The sequence below is a fragment of the Crinia signifera genome, chromosome 1, assembly GCF_055691185.1.
Source record: "Crinia signifera chromosome 1, ASM5569118v1, whole genome shotgun sequence".
NCBI classification, from domain to species: domain Eukaryota; kingdom Metazoa; phylum Chordata; class Amphibia; order Anura; family Myobatrachidae; genus Crinia; species Crinia signifera.
Window position 1 is genome coordinate 339257728 of NC_139217.1, and position 15174 is coordinate 339272901.

The 15174-nt window shown below is 43.5% G+C and overlaps 1 protein-coding gene across 1 annotated transcript in view; it reads right to left on the reverse strand.

Annotated features, from left to right (window-relative positions):
• The window catches only part of SVOP (SV2 related protein), a 51739-nt gene extending 44036 nt beyond the window's left edge, over positions 1–7703 (reverse strand). Inside the window, exon 1 of the mRNA XM_083145907.1 lies at positions 7458–7703. Within this exon, the coding sequence (XP_083002033.1) occupies positions 7458–7492 (35 nt within the window). The 5' untranslated portion in view covers positions 7493–7703. The remainder of the gene's footprint in view (positions 1–7457) is intronic.
• Positions 7704–15174: the final 7471 nt, after the last annotated feature.

The following is a 15174-nucleotide window of genomic DNA, read 5'->3' on the forward strand; positions in this document are numbered from 1 at the left end:
TCAGAGGCAGCACTAGGACTGTGAGGTCTCCTCCAGAGTAAGGGGCAGAGGGACAAACACAGGCTTTTCATGTGGTGTGTGTATATATATATATATATGGTGTCTATTATTATTCCGAGTGCCGCCAACCCCCTGTCTATATATATATATATATATATATATATAAAAATATATATATATATATATATATATATATCCCCTGCAGGTAACCATTGACCAAGTTTATTCTGCCTTTACTCTATGTTTTGACAGTATAATATTCGGCCATGCAGTGTGCGGCCAGTAATGACAAGTGCAAGGGGGCCCCCCGCTCTAAAGTACCCCGGGCCCCCCAAAGGCTTAATCTGCCACTGGTGCAACTTAAATGTAGAGATTGTTTTGGTAATAGTGTGTGAGGCCATGCGGATGCATGCTTTACAAACATAGCTGTAGGCCTATAATTTGTACAGCAATGTCCTAAATTTAAAATAGTAAGGAGTGCTTAAGCCACAACAATGTCATAACCCTTAAATAGCACAGGCTAATTGTGAGGTTAGAGGACAGTCCCCCAAAAACAAAGTACCAATTGGGATACAGCATACATTCATTGATGAAGGAGTAATTGAATTAATGTTATTTACTATGTACAGTATGTGCAGAGCCGGCCTTAGGCATAGGCAAACTAGGCAATTGCCTAGGGCATTTGGAATGCCTAGGGGCACCAGCAGCTTCTGCTGATTAAAATGATATGCAGCATGCCTATATTCTGTGTGTGAGTGAGGCTGTATCTGCATATGTATTCATGGAAATCACTGTAACATAGCATTCCGTATGCAGGTACAGCCACAGTCGCACACAGAATATAGGCATGCCATATATCATTTTAATCATTGGAAGCTCCATGTGTGCTGTCACATAACAATGCAAATAAGACGAATTTTCTGCAAAAAAGGCACCCAACTTTAGCAGAACTGGCCAGGAGCTGCATGGCCTATTGAGTCAAGATGTATGAGGAAACATCTGTATCCAAGCAGAGGCAGAGGTCACAGTGTTAGCGGCTGTGCGAGTGCTGTCTGCGGGTGGGTTGGTTGTGCAATAGTGTTTGGCATATGTGTAAGGGGCATTATGTGTGTCATGTATAAACGCATTATTAATGTGCGACATATGTGTAACAGGCATTATGTGTGTCATGTGTATAAGGGCATTAATAAAGGTTGGCATAATGTGTAAGGGGCACTATGGTTATATGGACATTAATAATGTGTGTCATGTGTAAGGGGCATTACTGTGTGGTATTATCAGGGGTGCCGAGAGAAAGGGGTAGGGGATACAATTTACCCAGGCCAAAGTCTGATGGAAGGGCCCAGTGGGGGCCCGGGCCCCCTCCCCTTAAGTGACAGCAGCAGCTGCAGCTCTTCTCCTCTGCCCAGCACACACTGCTTTGTGCTGAGTTGCAGTGTGGCCATGGAGGTGCTTAAAATACAATATTTTCTCAGGATTTTTTTCTAAGGGTATAATGTGAATAATGTGAGGAGTAATGTATATAAGGTAAAGTGGTACTACTGTGTGATGTAACGTGAATAAGGGACACCATCACATGATATAATGTGAATAAAGTTGCACTACTGTGTGCCATAATTTGAATTGGGGGTACTATTGTGTGGCCATGCCCCTTCCCAGCAAGAACACAACCCAGTTTGGGCTGCGCACCAAATGTGTGCGCTGTTTCTATTTATAATATTGCGGGTATGGGCACCAAAATGATGACTGCTATGATGAGGGTTGATGGTGCTGGGAAAGGGGAGCAGGGTCAGAGGCGGAACTAGTGGCGGTGCTAGGGGGCACCAGCCAAAATCTTGCCTAGGGCGTCATTTAGGCTAGGGCCGGCTCTGAGTATGTGTGTGTTAACATATTTTTTTTTAGTACTGTGTTTACAGCAGACCCATCTTCAATGTAGTTTAAAAATGTATGTGCCCTTCACACATAACTCACAACTTTTTATTATGTACAAATACAACAAACATTTGTGTATGTTATATATTAATTTTTTTTTTTATCCCTTCACTACAGACACTGAACAGCAGCAGGAGGAGGTGGCAGCCCTTATTCGGGAGATCTTCCTGACCCTTTTTTATTTGCAACTTCTTTTTGGCCTACTGGAGGCCCGCATTTAATTTTTTTTTATCCCCCCCCCCCCTTATTATGTTTGTAATAAATAAAAGTTTATATTGTATTATAAATTGCCTGTGTTTTTAATAATAAATATGTTAGAGGGCTTGTAAGGGTAGGTACATACAGATGTGTAATGTAAGTTATATTAGTAATTTGAGGTGAGGGGTAATGATTGATGTGTAAATGTGTGTGTTTTTGAGTAAAATAACACATAGTGAAAATGCATGAATGTTTAATGTTTTTCGATTAAAACATCACACATAACATCAGGGTAGGTATACATGTTACACATTTTGGACAAACTAATTATGGACATAATTTAGTACATATACAGAAACACCAACATAACTTGATTTAAAAGTAACAGCAATATGGGGACACATAGATAGTGATTAAAATGCCACATTAGAACATAACAAATATACATGTAATGTGGTTTAAAATGTAGTTTTATTAGGTCTTTATTAAGGTAGACAATTGAGTTAATAGAAAACAATAAGTGAATAACAAATAGATTAATTAATCAATTGTCAGATTAGTAGTTGAGAGGCAAGATTTGCAGGTCCATATATGTGAAGGGTATGCCAGCGTGCACGGACGTACGCTCACTCTCACGAGCGGTGACATAAGCTGAGTTTTCCATTGAAAACAATAGGGACCCGTCCGTGCAAGCTGGCGTACGCTCAGATCGCCGCAAGAAGGCGGTGGGGAGACGGAGGAAAGACGGCCGTAGACGGCGCCGTACGCTCAGTCGTACGCCAGTTGTCGGAGTGTAAGGGCTGGGCCGGCCGCGTACGTTGCCGTACGCTCATTTGTACACCACTCCCCTTCTACGTTATTTCTGCCCGTACGCAAGCGGCTGATTTGTGGGTGGACTTAACCCTAACGGCCGCGTACGGCTAGCGTGCGGTAATTGTGAACGTACGCACGTTTGGCCGCTCCGATCAGAATAAGACCCATAATAACAAAAAACGTGACTGTCCAGCTGAAAGTGAGCAAGTGAGCACTGGCAGCTCTGGCAGTGTCCCCACTCACTGACCTAGATACTGTTCCAGCAGTAGCGCCCACATCTCGGCCTCAGACAAGGTCGCAGTCAGGTCTCAGCTCAAAGCAAGGCCATGGGCACCATCATCGTGGCTCTAGGCAGGTATCCAATTGCTGCAGGAAGCCCCATCCCGGCTGCCCCATTCTTCAAGGAGGACACGGGCAGCCTCAAGCCCATAATAAACTGTTCCCACCCCCCGGGAAAATAGTATGCACTGAACGATTTTCAGTCAAGTGATTTTCCCCATCATCGTTGTCCATACTCGCTGGGCAAAATCGCCTAGTGTGTATGGACAATGAGAATAAAGCTGCCAATATTTATCCTGAACAGAAACATAATAACTTCATCAAATCGAACTCTCTCTGCACATGCTACATTTGCCTACCTGCAGTGCAGCATAGTTTTGTCCATCTGCATAAATTGCAGCATTGCTAACAAGTCTGAATAAGGCCCATTGTGTTTAAAGAGTAGCTGACCAATGATAACCATGATTTGTTCACTTGTATTTAATTCTGCTAGTTGGACTGGTCGTTAGTTCGACAGGTCATTAGGTCGACAGTCAAAAGGTCAACATGGGGTTTTTCACTATTTTTTGAGCCAACAGACGGTATTTCATGCCCTACCATCCACTAGGGCGTGGTGGGAGAATACAATAGTGTGCCCGACGCACAGCAAGTGATGCGAGGGGATGCAGTGCACTTTAAACTATGTCCATGTCGACTGTGTTGACATTCAGGTAAAAAAAACTGTGAAAAACCCAATGTCAACCTAGACACTGTCAAACTAATGACCTGTCAAACTAATGACCTTTCGACCTATAACCATGTTGACCTTTTCCCATGTCGACCTAGACCCATGACGACCTTTTTCCATGTTGACCTAATGTTGTTGACCTAATGACTGTCGACCATCATGCTGTAGACCAAATGATCCCAACCCCATGTAATAATGGTTACATTTTGCTGTTGCAGACAGTGGTTCGCTCATATCTATGACATTCTGTATTTAAGAGTTGTAAGTTTGAAAAGATATCTGAACCAGTTACTTTCAACCAGGGCCCTATCTGTGTTGAGTTTGTATGTTTCTCCCACATTTGCATGAGTTTTGTCTGGGTGTTACAGTCTTCTCACACGTTCCAAAGACATCAAGTATGAAAAGTAACATTAGCTCTGGGGAATGACTGTATTGTAGGCAATATAGATTGTAAAGACCATTCAGTTGGTACTAAATTATGTGAATGATAAATTATTAAACATTATTTTAAAAGCACCCTGGAATATGTAGACACTGCATTATATAAAGAACTACTAATAAATATAAAGTAATCAATAATGCAAATAAGTTAACAACAGTTATGAATGTAAAAAACACTATATTGTTATATATCCACATTTATAATGTGGCATCTGTTCGCCTAAGAGCTCCAAGTCGTCTTTATTTTCTTATTACAAATAAGAGTTATAGGGTGAGATTTAATAGGATGAGAGATTCAGAAAGTGAGAGATTTGGTGAGAAATCTCCAGGTTTTTTAAAGCGACAATCATTTACACTGCAAGATCAAACTGGTTTTGCCGTGTAAACGATTGCCGCTTTAAAAAAACCTGGAGATTTCTCACTTTTTGAATCTCTCATCCTATTAAATCTCACCCCTAATGTCATGGTACTAAAATCTGGGTTTGCATATTTCTATGGAGGTTTCCATATCATGTCACTTGTGCAGGTTTTGGGAGATGGCACCCCTTCAGTCTCTGTGACAATAATGATGACTAAATGATAAAATAAATGAGTGAGTATACAATGTGGCCAAATATGTGGGTGTTGTCTGTTGTGTACTGTAAAGAAATGTCTATATACTGCATAATAATCTACTCAGTATGGAGGGGTATTTACAGAGCCAACAATAACAGACTAGAGGGAGCCAAGTTCTGCCATTAGGCTGTTTGTACAAATGAGCTAAAACATTGGAAGGAGGAGTGTCATTTAATAGAGGGGACCAGCAGCATGCCAAATCCATATCAGTGCAAGAGCTGCTGGAAGACTGAACTGTGACTAAGATCATACATGTCGTGGATTTCTGGTCCCAATATTCAGCAGTGGTAAATGTACAATTGGTGGGACATAATAAGGTAGTGAAAGTATGTTCTCTGCTTTAAAGGCAGAAGGTCCAGCTTACAGGGAGGAATTTACGTAGATGGGAGTTCTATTTCACATGGGATGTTGCTGTGGGCAACCAATCAGATACTATCTATTATCTACTAGGAGGTGCTAAATAAATAAGAAGTACATTCTGATTGGTTGACCATAGCAGCATACCGTGTGAAATAGAACTCCCGTCTTTGTAAATTTCCCCCACGGTGTCTAGACAGTCAATAAAGTGACACCAAAAGGTTGACATGAAAAAATGTCGACATGGTCAAAAGGTCTACATGGAAAAAGGTAGACACATGAAAAGGTCGACTTGAGATTTTCACAATTTATTTAATTGTTTGAACTTTTCTCATACTTTACTATTCCATGTAGACTCAATGGTGGACTACAATGGCTGTCCCCGATGCCCCAGGGCGGTGGGCCCCAGGATGATTTTTTGAGTAAAAATAGAATAAAAAACTATTGTGTTTTGTTGTGTAGAACCACAAATCCCAACATGTGGGGCATTAAAGGGCTCTTTAACGTAGTTCTACAACAAAACCAATTCTGCAATAAAACACAGACACATAAGAGAATTAAAACTTTAATATATACTACAATCATTCATACATACTCATCTATGGATTCCAACGTAGGCTTGTCCACTTGTCCAGTAGAATCCCATCAGGTATCTGCGGAAGGAAATTGTACTCACCAGGGCCTCCGGCGTAGATCACACCCTATTTAATCCATAATAGGCATCCATTGGGTTTAAAAAAAGGAAAACACACACCCGTAACACTAAGTGGACGAACCGTTTTATTAAAGTTAATCGGTTAATTAAGCAGAAACTACTCCATAGACAGACATGCTGCTGACATCACGCAAACATAAAACAATGATGCGCCTGTACCAGGCAAACACTTTAATATAACAAATAATGGTACTTGTTTCCTAGAACGGCGTCCATCGATGCCCGCGATTTTACATAGAAATGCATGGTAAAATGTAAATCGCGTCGGTCGCATCGCATGCGGCCAAAAAAATTGCATGCGATGCGACTGACGCGATTACTGATTTTACATAGGGAACAATGTTAAATGTCCCAATTGACACGATTTTACATAGGGAACAATGTTAAATGGCCGAGGGGCGGCGGTACGCGTCCTCTGACCTTTTGATACCCCCACTATCCACGTCGGCGTGGAGTTGAGAATAGAAAGTGTGGCGAGCGCAGCGAGCCACCGAGCCCGAAGCGTGGCGAGCGCAGCGAGCCCCACGAGGGGACGCGGAATACGAGCCCGAAGCGCGGCGAGTGCAGCGGAATACATGTTAAGTAATCCGTGTCCCCTCGCGGGGGTCGCTGCGCTCGCCACGCTTCGGGAGCGTGTTCCGCGTCCCCTAGCCACGCTTTGGGCTCGGTGGCTCGCTGCGCTCGCCACACTTTCTATTCTCAACTCCACGCCGACGTGGATAGTGGGGGTATGAAAAGGTCGGAGGATGCGTACCGCCGCCCCTCGCGGGCTCGCTGCGCTCGCCACGCTTCGGGTTGACGTTGATGGTGGGGTGGCGTTAACAATTGGGGGGGCCATTTCACACTTCAGGGTGGCTATTTGGGGTCTGTGGGCCATTTAACATTGTTCCGTATGTGAAATCGGGTCAATTGGGCCATTTAACGTTGATTTTTTGGCGCTGTTCTAGGAAACAAGTACCCAAATAATATATACTATAGGGACAATAATAAATGACAGAAATTGCTTACAGATAGATGAGCAAACACCTGCTTTGTGATCTCCAATGTAGGGGATTTCCTGCACATAAACATACATTGCTTTCAGGCATCCCTGCTGGCAGCCAGTGATTGGAACACTAACATGATGAGACCTGCTCTCTGTGAGAACATTACCCTGAATTGCTAATAATTACAAGTCACAGTGCAGAAAACAGATTGGATAGCACATCTCTAGCATGTCAAATGCTATATGTTATCACCAAGGTGTGTACCAGGCTTTTTATCCCACCTGTCATGACACCTCCACAACATGCACGGATGCAAGGAGATGCAGCTGAGCTGGAATAGGGCCAGACTCCGGCTCTGTAAGAACATATTTCCCATAATGAAGGTGCTACTCACGGGAGATGCCTGAGCTGGAATAGATCATCCTCCATCTCTGTGCGCGGTGTGGTGCAGATGTCCCCAGTGCTCTCATGGCCTCTCACATTGTGCTGGGTGCAGGAGGTCTGCGTGCTGGACAGCTCCTGTAAGCGCTCAGCACACAGGCAGCAGGAACGGGTCGCACTGTACAGCGACGATTCCCGGCCACACAGGCCCACCTTCCTGCCCGGCTGCAAGGCCGCTCTCCATTGGCTCTCTCTCTCCTAGACCAACATCGGTTACTGACAGCAATTTCCTATTGGCTTTCTCTCTTCCCATCCTATTGCATTTGATCAATGTAAAAATGGGGTTGGCGATAAACTGATTGATAAAACTCAGCTGTGAGCTTAGTCAGCTACCTTTATTATGCAATAGACAGTCGAACTAAAATAAATCTACAAAAATTATCTATCTATCTGTCTGTCTGTCTGTCTGTCTATCTATCTAAGATAGATAGAATTGTTTTATACTTTTTCACATCTCTGATTTCTGACTCATTCATCCTTTACTCCCCAGGGAGTGATAGATGGCAATATAAAGTACAAGGTGCTTATAAAATATAGTAGCTTAGTTCTCTTTCATGCATATGATTTGTGTGTGTGTGACAGAAACATACAGCATTAAATATTTGCTTTTTAAAGTTAGAATTCTAGACAGCAAATAAAATCAAACATACAAATATAACCTATTTAAAGGATTTTTTAAACCGTAGCCACAAAATGCATTCTTCACTTTTTTTCTTAATAATTTAACCGCTCAATAACCGTAAATGTTTACCTCAATGCCCGTTTTTTACTGTACACAATTTTAGAAATTGTTTTCAAGACGTCTTTCATTTGCAACCATATTGGAGTATAAGTACGATGGTACTGGCTGGCTGAGGTAGTGGGTAAATACTGGGTGTATCCCATGTGTCATATAGGACTGACCCCGCTCTACACAGCAAAAACACTTGCTGCATTCAGTGGCGGATTCAGGGGGGGGGGGCACCCGGGCACGTGCCCCCCTGTCATTTCATTTTGTAGCTGAGGACCAGGGCTTTCTAACGAGCCCAGCACTGTGTCTCTAGCCCCCCGGGAACCAGAGATATCGCCTGGCAAAGCTGTAACATTTTTTCCCCATAGGATAATATGGTACCCGTCAATTCCGACCCCCACCCCGTTCCGACGGCTGCCAGCATCACAGACGGTTGATCTCATTCAATTCCAAATCGCTGGGCCTTCAATATGATACCAGGCTGGTCCATATCAGTCAATCGGTTCCAGAGATATTGCATGTAAACCGATTTTTTTATTTTTGAAATGTAATTTCATGGCTGTTCATGTTCTTTGAGGGCAGGTTACTCTGGAGCCAAACGTTTCAGTTTCACTGGACCTAAATCATTCAAAGCCCACTCAAAAGTTCTTCAATATGATACTTGTCTCATGTAAATGGGTCAGTTGGTTCCGAAGATATAGCCAGTTAAATGCAGGGACTAGGATGGTGTAAAAGGGGCCAACCTGGGAATGCATTTTCTGGTGTGAAAGGGATATTATTTCAAATACCTGGGACCTGCAGTGCTCTGAATACAGCCAGGCTCTGCCACTGTCAGTGGCTATCACTTCTGCCTGGCGGCGGCTGTCCCCCATTTACCGCGAGCATGTATTCCCTTTGGCAATGAGCATGTAATCCCACATGGCAACGAGCATGGAACCTCTGGCAATGAGCATGGAACCCTTGGCAATGAGCATGTAGATAAGCAGCACTTATGTAGCATAATTTTTAATAGGCATTATGGTGTTTGGCATAATACATAATGGACATAATGGCGTGTAACGTGTAATGGACATTATGGTTTAAATGTTTAATGCGCACCTTTGGTGGACAATGTCCCTGTTTATGAAGCGTATTGTGAATTCTGGCTCAATCCGTGTGGCATTATGTGAATTTTGGCTCAATCCGTGTGGCATTATGTGAATTTTGGCTCAATCCGTGTGGCATTATGGGAATTTTGGCTCAATCCATGTGGCACTATGTGAATTTTGGCTCAATCCGTATGGCATTTTATGAATTTTGCTCAATCCATGTGGCATTATGTGAATTTTGACACAATCCATGTGGTATTATGTGAATTTTGGCTCAATCCATTTGGCATTATGTGAATTTTGGCTCAATCTGTGTGTTATTATGTAAATTTTGTCTCAATCCGTGTGGCATTATGTGAATTTTGGCTCATTCCATTTGGCATCATGTGTAAGGGGAAAGTATTATGGGGTCTGGTATTTTATTGCATAATGTGTAGAAGATGTATATGGTGTGGTACACTACACTCAAGGACACGCCCCCTGTTGAGTGGACACACTCCCTTTTCCGGAGCGCGCCTTCGGCGCGCACACAACTACATCCTTCACTTTTGTCGCCATGGTGGGCCTGCATACTTTAAATGCCAGGGCCTATTTTTAATCCCATTCCCACCCTCTCTCTGCTGCTCTCTTAGCATGTACACTGGCGCCACTAACACTGCCCCTCCCCCACCTAAACCCTCTTTTATCATGTTGCCCCCCTGTCATTTTATCCTGGATCCGCCCCTGGCTGCATTCATTTGTGTCCTCAGCCATTTAGAGAGCTAAATATTGAAAACACCAGAAGAATTTGTCAATCAATTCCAATAAGCTTGGAGTAAGACATACTGTACATGGCTGCCGTTTGCAGACAACCATGTTCATTAAACAGGAAAGATAGTATATGTCAGGGGAAATTTCATGGCCTGTGCTGTGTTGAGGGTCAAGGCCTTGGCTGTTAAAGATGCCCAAGTTTACGAAAATAAGATTTTTTTGGGCGTATTCATATTTTTGGCATTTACTATAAATTTTCATATTCGTATTGATGGGACATTCATATTTGTATTTACAAATACGAATCAATACACCATTGAATGAATACGACAGAAATCACCATTCAAAAGTATGGTGGTTCCTGATTTACTAAGCGGCCGTATTGAAAATACGTCCGCTATTTGGCGTAAAACGGCCACGAATGGGTGGCCAAATATGGCAGGAAAATACACTTTATTTTCCTGTTGTATTTGGCTTTAGCCATGCAGGCTTCAGTGTGTAAAAAAATTGTTAAATAAATAAATAAATAAATAAACATTGTGGGGTCCCCCCACAGCCGTAACCAGCACCAGGCTGAAAGAGCCGGGGCTGGTATTAAAAAAGAATCAGGAAACCCAGCAAATAGGGGTTACCCGATTTTTTTAAACCAGCCGCAGGCTCCAGGGCTGGTTCCCAAAATACAGGGGACAAAATGACTAGGGGTCCCCCGTATTTTAAGAACCAGCCCCAGGCCAAACCAGCCAGCAGGGTAATGTCACAGCCGGGGGGACACTTATTGTATAAGTTCCCGCGGCCAAAACATCACCCTACTAACCAGTCAGCCTGGCCTGGGGCCCTGGGGGAGTGGGTACCCCCCAATAAAGGGGTCCCCCCCCCTCCAGGACTTACCTGACCGGGCTGAAGCCTGGTGCTGTCCCCGGTGACCGTGGAGCGGTGGTCACCGGGCTGATTCAGTGTAAAAAAAAAGAATTAACTATTGTTTAATACTGTGGAACTATTAGTCCCAGCAAGCCTCCCCCGCAAGCTGGGACTTGGAGAACCACAAGTCCCAGCATGCGGGGCATTAAAGGGCCCACTTGTAGTTCCACAGTAAGAAAAATAGTAAAATAAACTCACACACAGACACATGAAAAATAAAACTTTAATACATCCAAAGCCCACACAAACTGATACTTACCTATACTTACCTATCTGGGTCCGGGCCTCCATGGTCCAGGGTCCGGTGCTCCAGGGTCCGTGGCTCCATGGTCCAGTACCTTGGTTCCTGGGTCCGGGGCTGCAGAGTCCGGGGCCTTGGTTCCTGGGTCCGTGGCTGGTCCGAGGCTCCAGGGCTGCAGAGTCCAGGGACCAGGATCCGAAGAAATCCATAGGGGTACCTGTGGAAGGAATTCCAACTTACCAAGGTCCTCCGGCGAAGATCTGTCCTCTTCTGTCCGACGTAGTCCTGGTCTTCAGAAAATAACAAACACCGGACTGTTCCGGACGGTACCCGAGGCGGACTGAGGAGAGACGCAGATGATTCATCTTCCGCGCCTCTCCTCCGAATGATTCTATTGGCTGCCTAGCGGCCAATCAGGAGCCGACTTTCTCGGCTCCTAATTGGCCCCTAGGCGGCCAATCAGTATTCTTAGTAATTCGTATTCTTAGTAAATTCCCCCCTATGAGTCAGGCAAGCTGGGGATCACAGTGTGTGCATCACAGTGTGGCAGCTGGTAGTGAGTGATGCTGGACCAGATGCAGTAAGCTTCAAAAGTGATAAAATGGAGAGGGATAAACAGCCAGCCAATAACCTCCTACCTGCCATGTTACAGCCTGTGTTTGAAAAATGTCAGGTAGGAGATGATTGGTTGGTTGTTTTAAGCCCTGTACACATGCATCGATTTTTCCCGATTTTCGATTCGATTTTGCTTATAGAAGCAAAATCGAATCGAATCCTAAACAAAATCGAATGGTTTTTGTGTCACTTTCGATCTACATTCGATTTGATGCGCGCTCCCGTTTTCACAAAATTGAACAGAAAAATCTACTGTGCAGCCAAGGAAATATCGAATTCGATCTAGTAAATCGAATGTGTACAATGTACCATGAATGTATATTGAATTCGATATCAAATTTGATATCTAATGCAAAAGTACAGAACTAATGCCAAATCGAATGGAAAGATCTAATGGAAAGATCTAATAGAAAATCGAATCTAACATCGAATAAAAAGCAAATCGATGTGTGTGTACAGGGCTTGACACTCTCCAGTTTATCACTTTTTGAGGCTTAGTGCATTTGGCCCTTAATGTTTATATTCTCAACAGGCCAGTTGTGTAAATAAAGATTTTTTCTAACCGTATATTACTATAGCACCAGGGGAATCTTATGCCGCTTTGTAGGATCATATGGTTGTACAGGAACAAAACATGTATGGATTGTAGCAATGCTTGTATACTTTACTGCCACTGATTGAGACTGATTGTTCCCTAATGTTTCTTAAATATATGTATGGCATCTGTGCAGAGCAGTGCAACTATTTTCAATATTGCTATACCATACCTCCCAACTGTCCCACTTCTCTTGGGAACGTCCCATTTTTTGGGGACATTTCCGGGCTGGCAGTGTCCTGCGGCAGGGGGGGGGGGCAGTTGGGAGTCCACCCCATCATCCGTGAATATTCGTATTCCTGCCGTCAGAGGGGCTGGAGGCATTGCTAGCAGCTCACAGAGCCGAAGGCCAGGCCTCCACACCAGTGAAAATGGGGGCGTGGGAGTATCACCAGTATAGACCATGCCCCTTGTCACTAGGACACGCCCCAACATTTTTGACAGCGCACAGTGGCCTTCTTCACCTCTCTTCAATTTTGGGAGGTATGCTATACATTTGTATCTGTCATGTGGATACATTAGTATGATAGTAGGGGAACTACTGCTGCATTACTGGCTGCAAGTGTTCACTTGGCACCCAAATCAGTTTGGTCTATTGAAGAAAGAAAGCATTTCTAAAAAATTCTCCAGACTAGGTTAAGGACAGGCAATAATATTGTAAGTAAGGGTGGGCTTGGGGGCAGATTGACACTGCGCCCAAGGCCAGTACACTTTTAGCCATCACAAGCCACAGCTGGAAGTCAAGCAGAGATAATTACCCTGCCACACTCAGCATTCAGTACCAGACACTTATGGGCCCCACACACAGCACAATTTTCAGGCATTTTGTGAGTGATTTTACCAAATCGCTCAGAAAATGCATGTAAATCGCTGTGTATATAGCCCACACAGCGATTTATATGCGTGCACCCGCCGTTCTGAATCTGCCCAAGATTCAGAACGGACGGGCTGTACAATTCAGAACAGTCGCTCAGAAAGCTCCTGCTCATCTCCCGCATGTGTGGCCGCCGGCAGATGAGCAGGGCTGTTCTGAGCGGCTGAAGCCCCGCTGAACGCCGCCGATGCACCTGAAGTCAGTGGACACCGGAGTCTGGACACCGCCGCCGCCGCTGATCCCGACGACATCAGGCACCGCCGGAGACCACCGCCGAGCCGATGACGTCACACCGCCGGAGACCGCAGCCCCTCCTGATGACGCCGCGGGACAGAGAGGCCGTGATGCTGGACTCCGGAGTAGGTAAGTATATATTTTTTTTCCACTGTGTCACCAATGTTTGGGGGGCGAATATCACCTCTGACTCAGGGGTTAATTATTTAGCCCTGTGTGTTTGAGCACAGTAAGCATCTGGCAGCAACACTATACCACCAACGTAATATCTTTTCATTTCTCCATCCTGGGGTGGGGGACCCACGCACTCATTAATATCTCCACCAATATATACCACATATATATCTCTATATCTTGCACATGACTAAGGTGCTGTTTTAGCACCGAAACAGCTGTCGTGCGATGACCGTTGGTGGAGAAGGACCGGTTTCTGTTCCTTATGTCTCTTCATGACTGCTAAGTATATTATGCCTATACTGGACTCCTCTTTATGAATTTTTTTGTCACTCTGCACTTTAAAAATTAAAAAAATGTTTTGATACTTTTTCAAAAAATCTGAAGTTGCTGGCTACCAGTTTTGTTTTGCTACATTACTCCACATATCTGAGCCTGGCACTCAGTCCTTCTCTAAGTTTGTGTGTGCGGTTTATCCATATATATATATATATATATATATATATATATATATATATGCAGGGCTATTTTTCAGCAGGCTCCAGCAGGAACTGAGGCCCTTATTCTAGTTCACTCTTTCTGACAAAATATTTCTTAGATGGACAAAACCATGTGCACTGCAGGTGAGGCAGGTGTAAAACCCCACCCAAATCTCATTATCTCTGCACAAGTAATACCTGCCTCACCTGCAGTGCACATGGTTTTGTCCATCTAAGAAATATTTTGTCAGAGAGTGAACTAGAATAAGGGCCTCAGTTCCTGCTGGAGCCTGCTGAAAAATAGCCCTGTATATATGTGTATATATATATATATATATGTGTATATATATTTATGTGTAAATATATATGTGTATATATGTTGCTCTTTTGTGAGACTCAGGACGCCATGATTAAGGGCCTTGTTAGGTCCGAAACATCGGCTTATCTGTTGTTGGCTATGGAATAAAAAAAGCATTGCCTTATTTGCTGCTTGGTGAGTGCCCTGATTCTGTGGGATTTTGAATTTGGACCATAAGCTTTGCTTGTGAAACTGGCGGGAGCACCTCCGGATAAAAGTACACCAAACCGTGAGTGCATTGGAAAAAATACATATACATATATATATGTATATATATATATATATATATATATATATATATATATATGTATATATATATGTGTATGTGTATATATATGTGTGTATATATATATGTGTGTATATATATATGTATGTGTTTATATATATATATATATATATATATATATATATATGTATATATATATATATATACACAGTGCAGTTTGATGGCATGTGCGGCTGTGACAGTCGTGACAGATTTGAAATCTCCCATGCTGAATCTCCCAATTTGAATCTCTGACACAAATCTCTCTGTATGTGGCTCATTGTCTGAAATGAGCCACAGGAGTGAAATCTCTTGTGCTGAATCTCCCGTTATGTATCTCTGGCACACA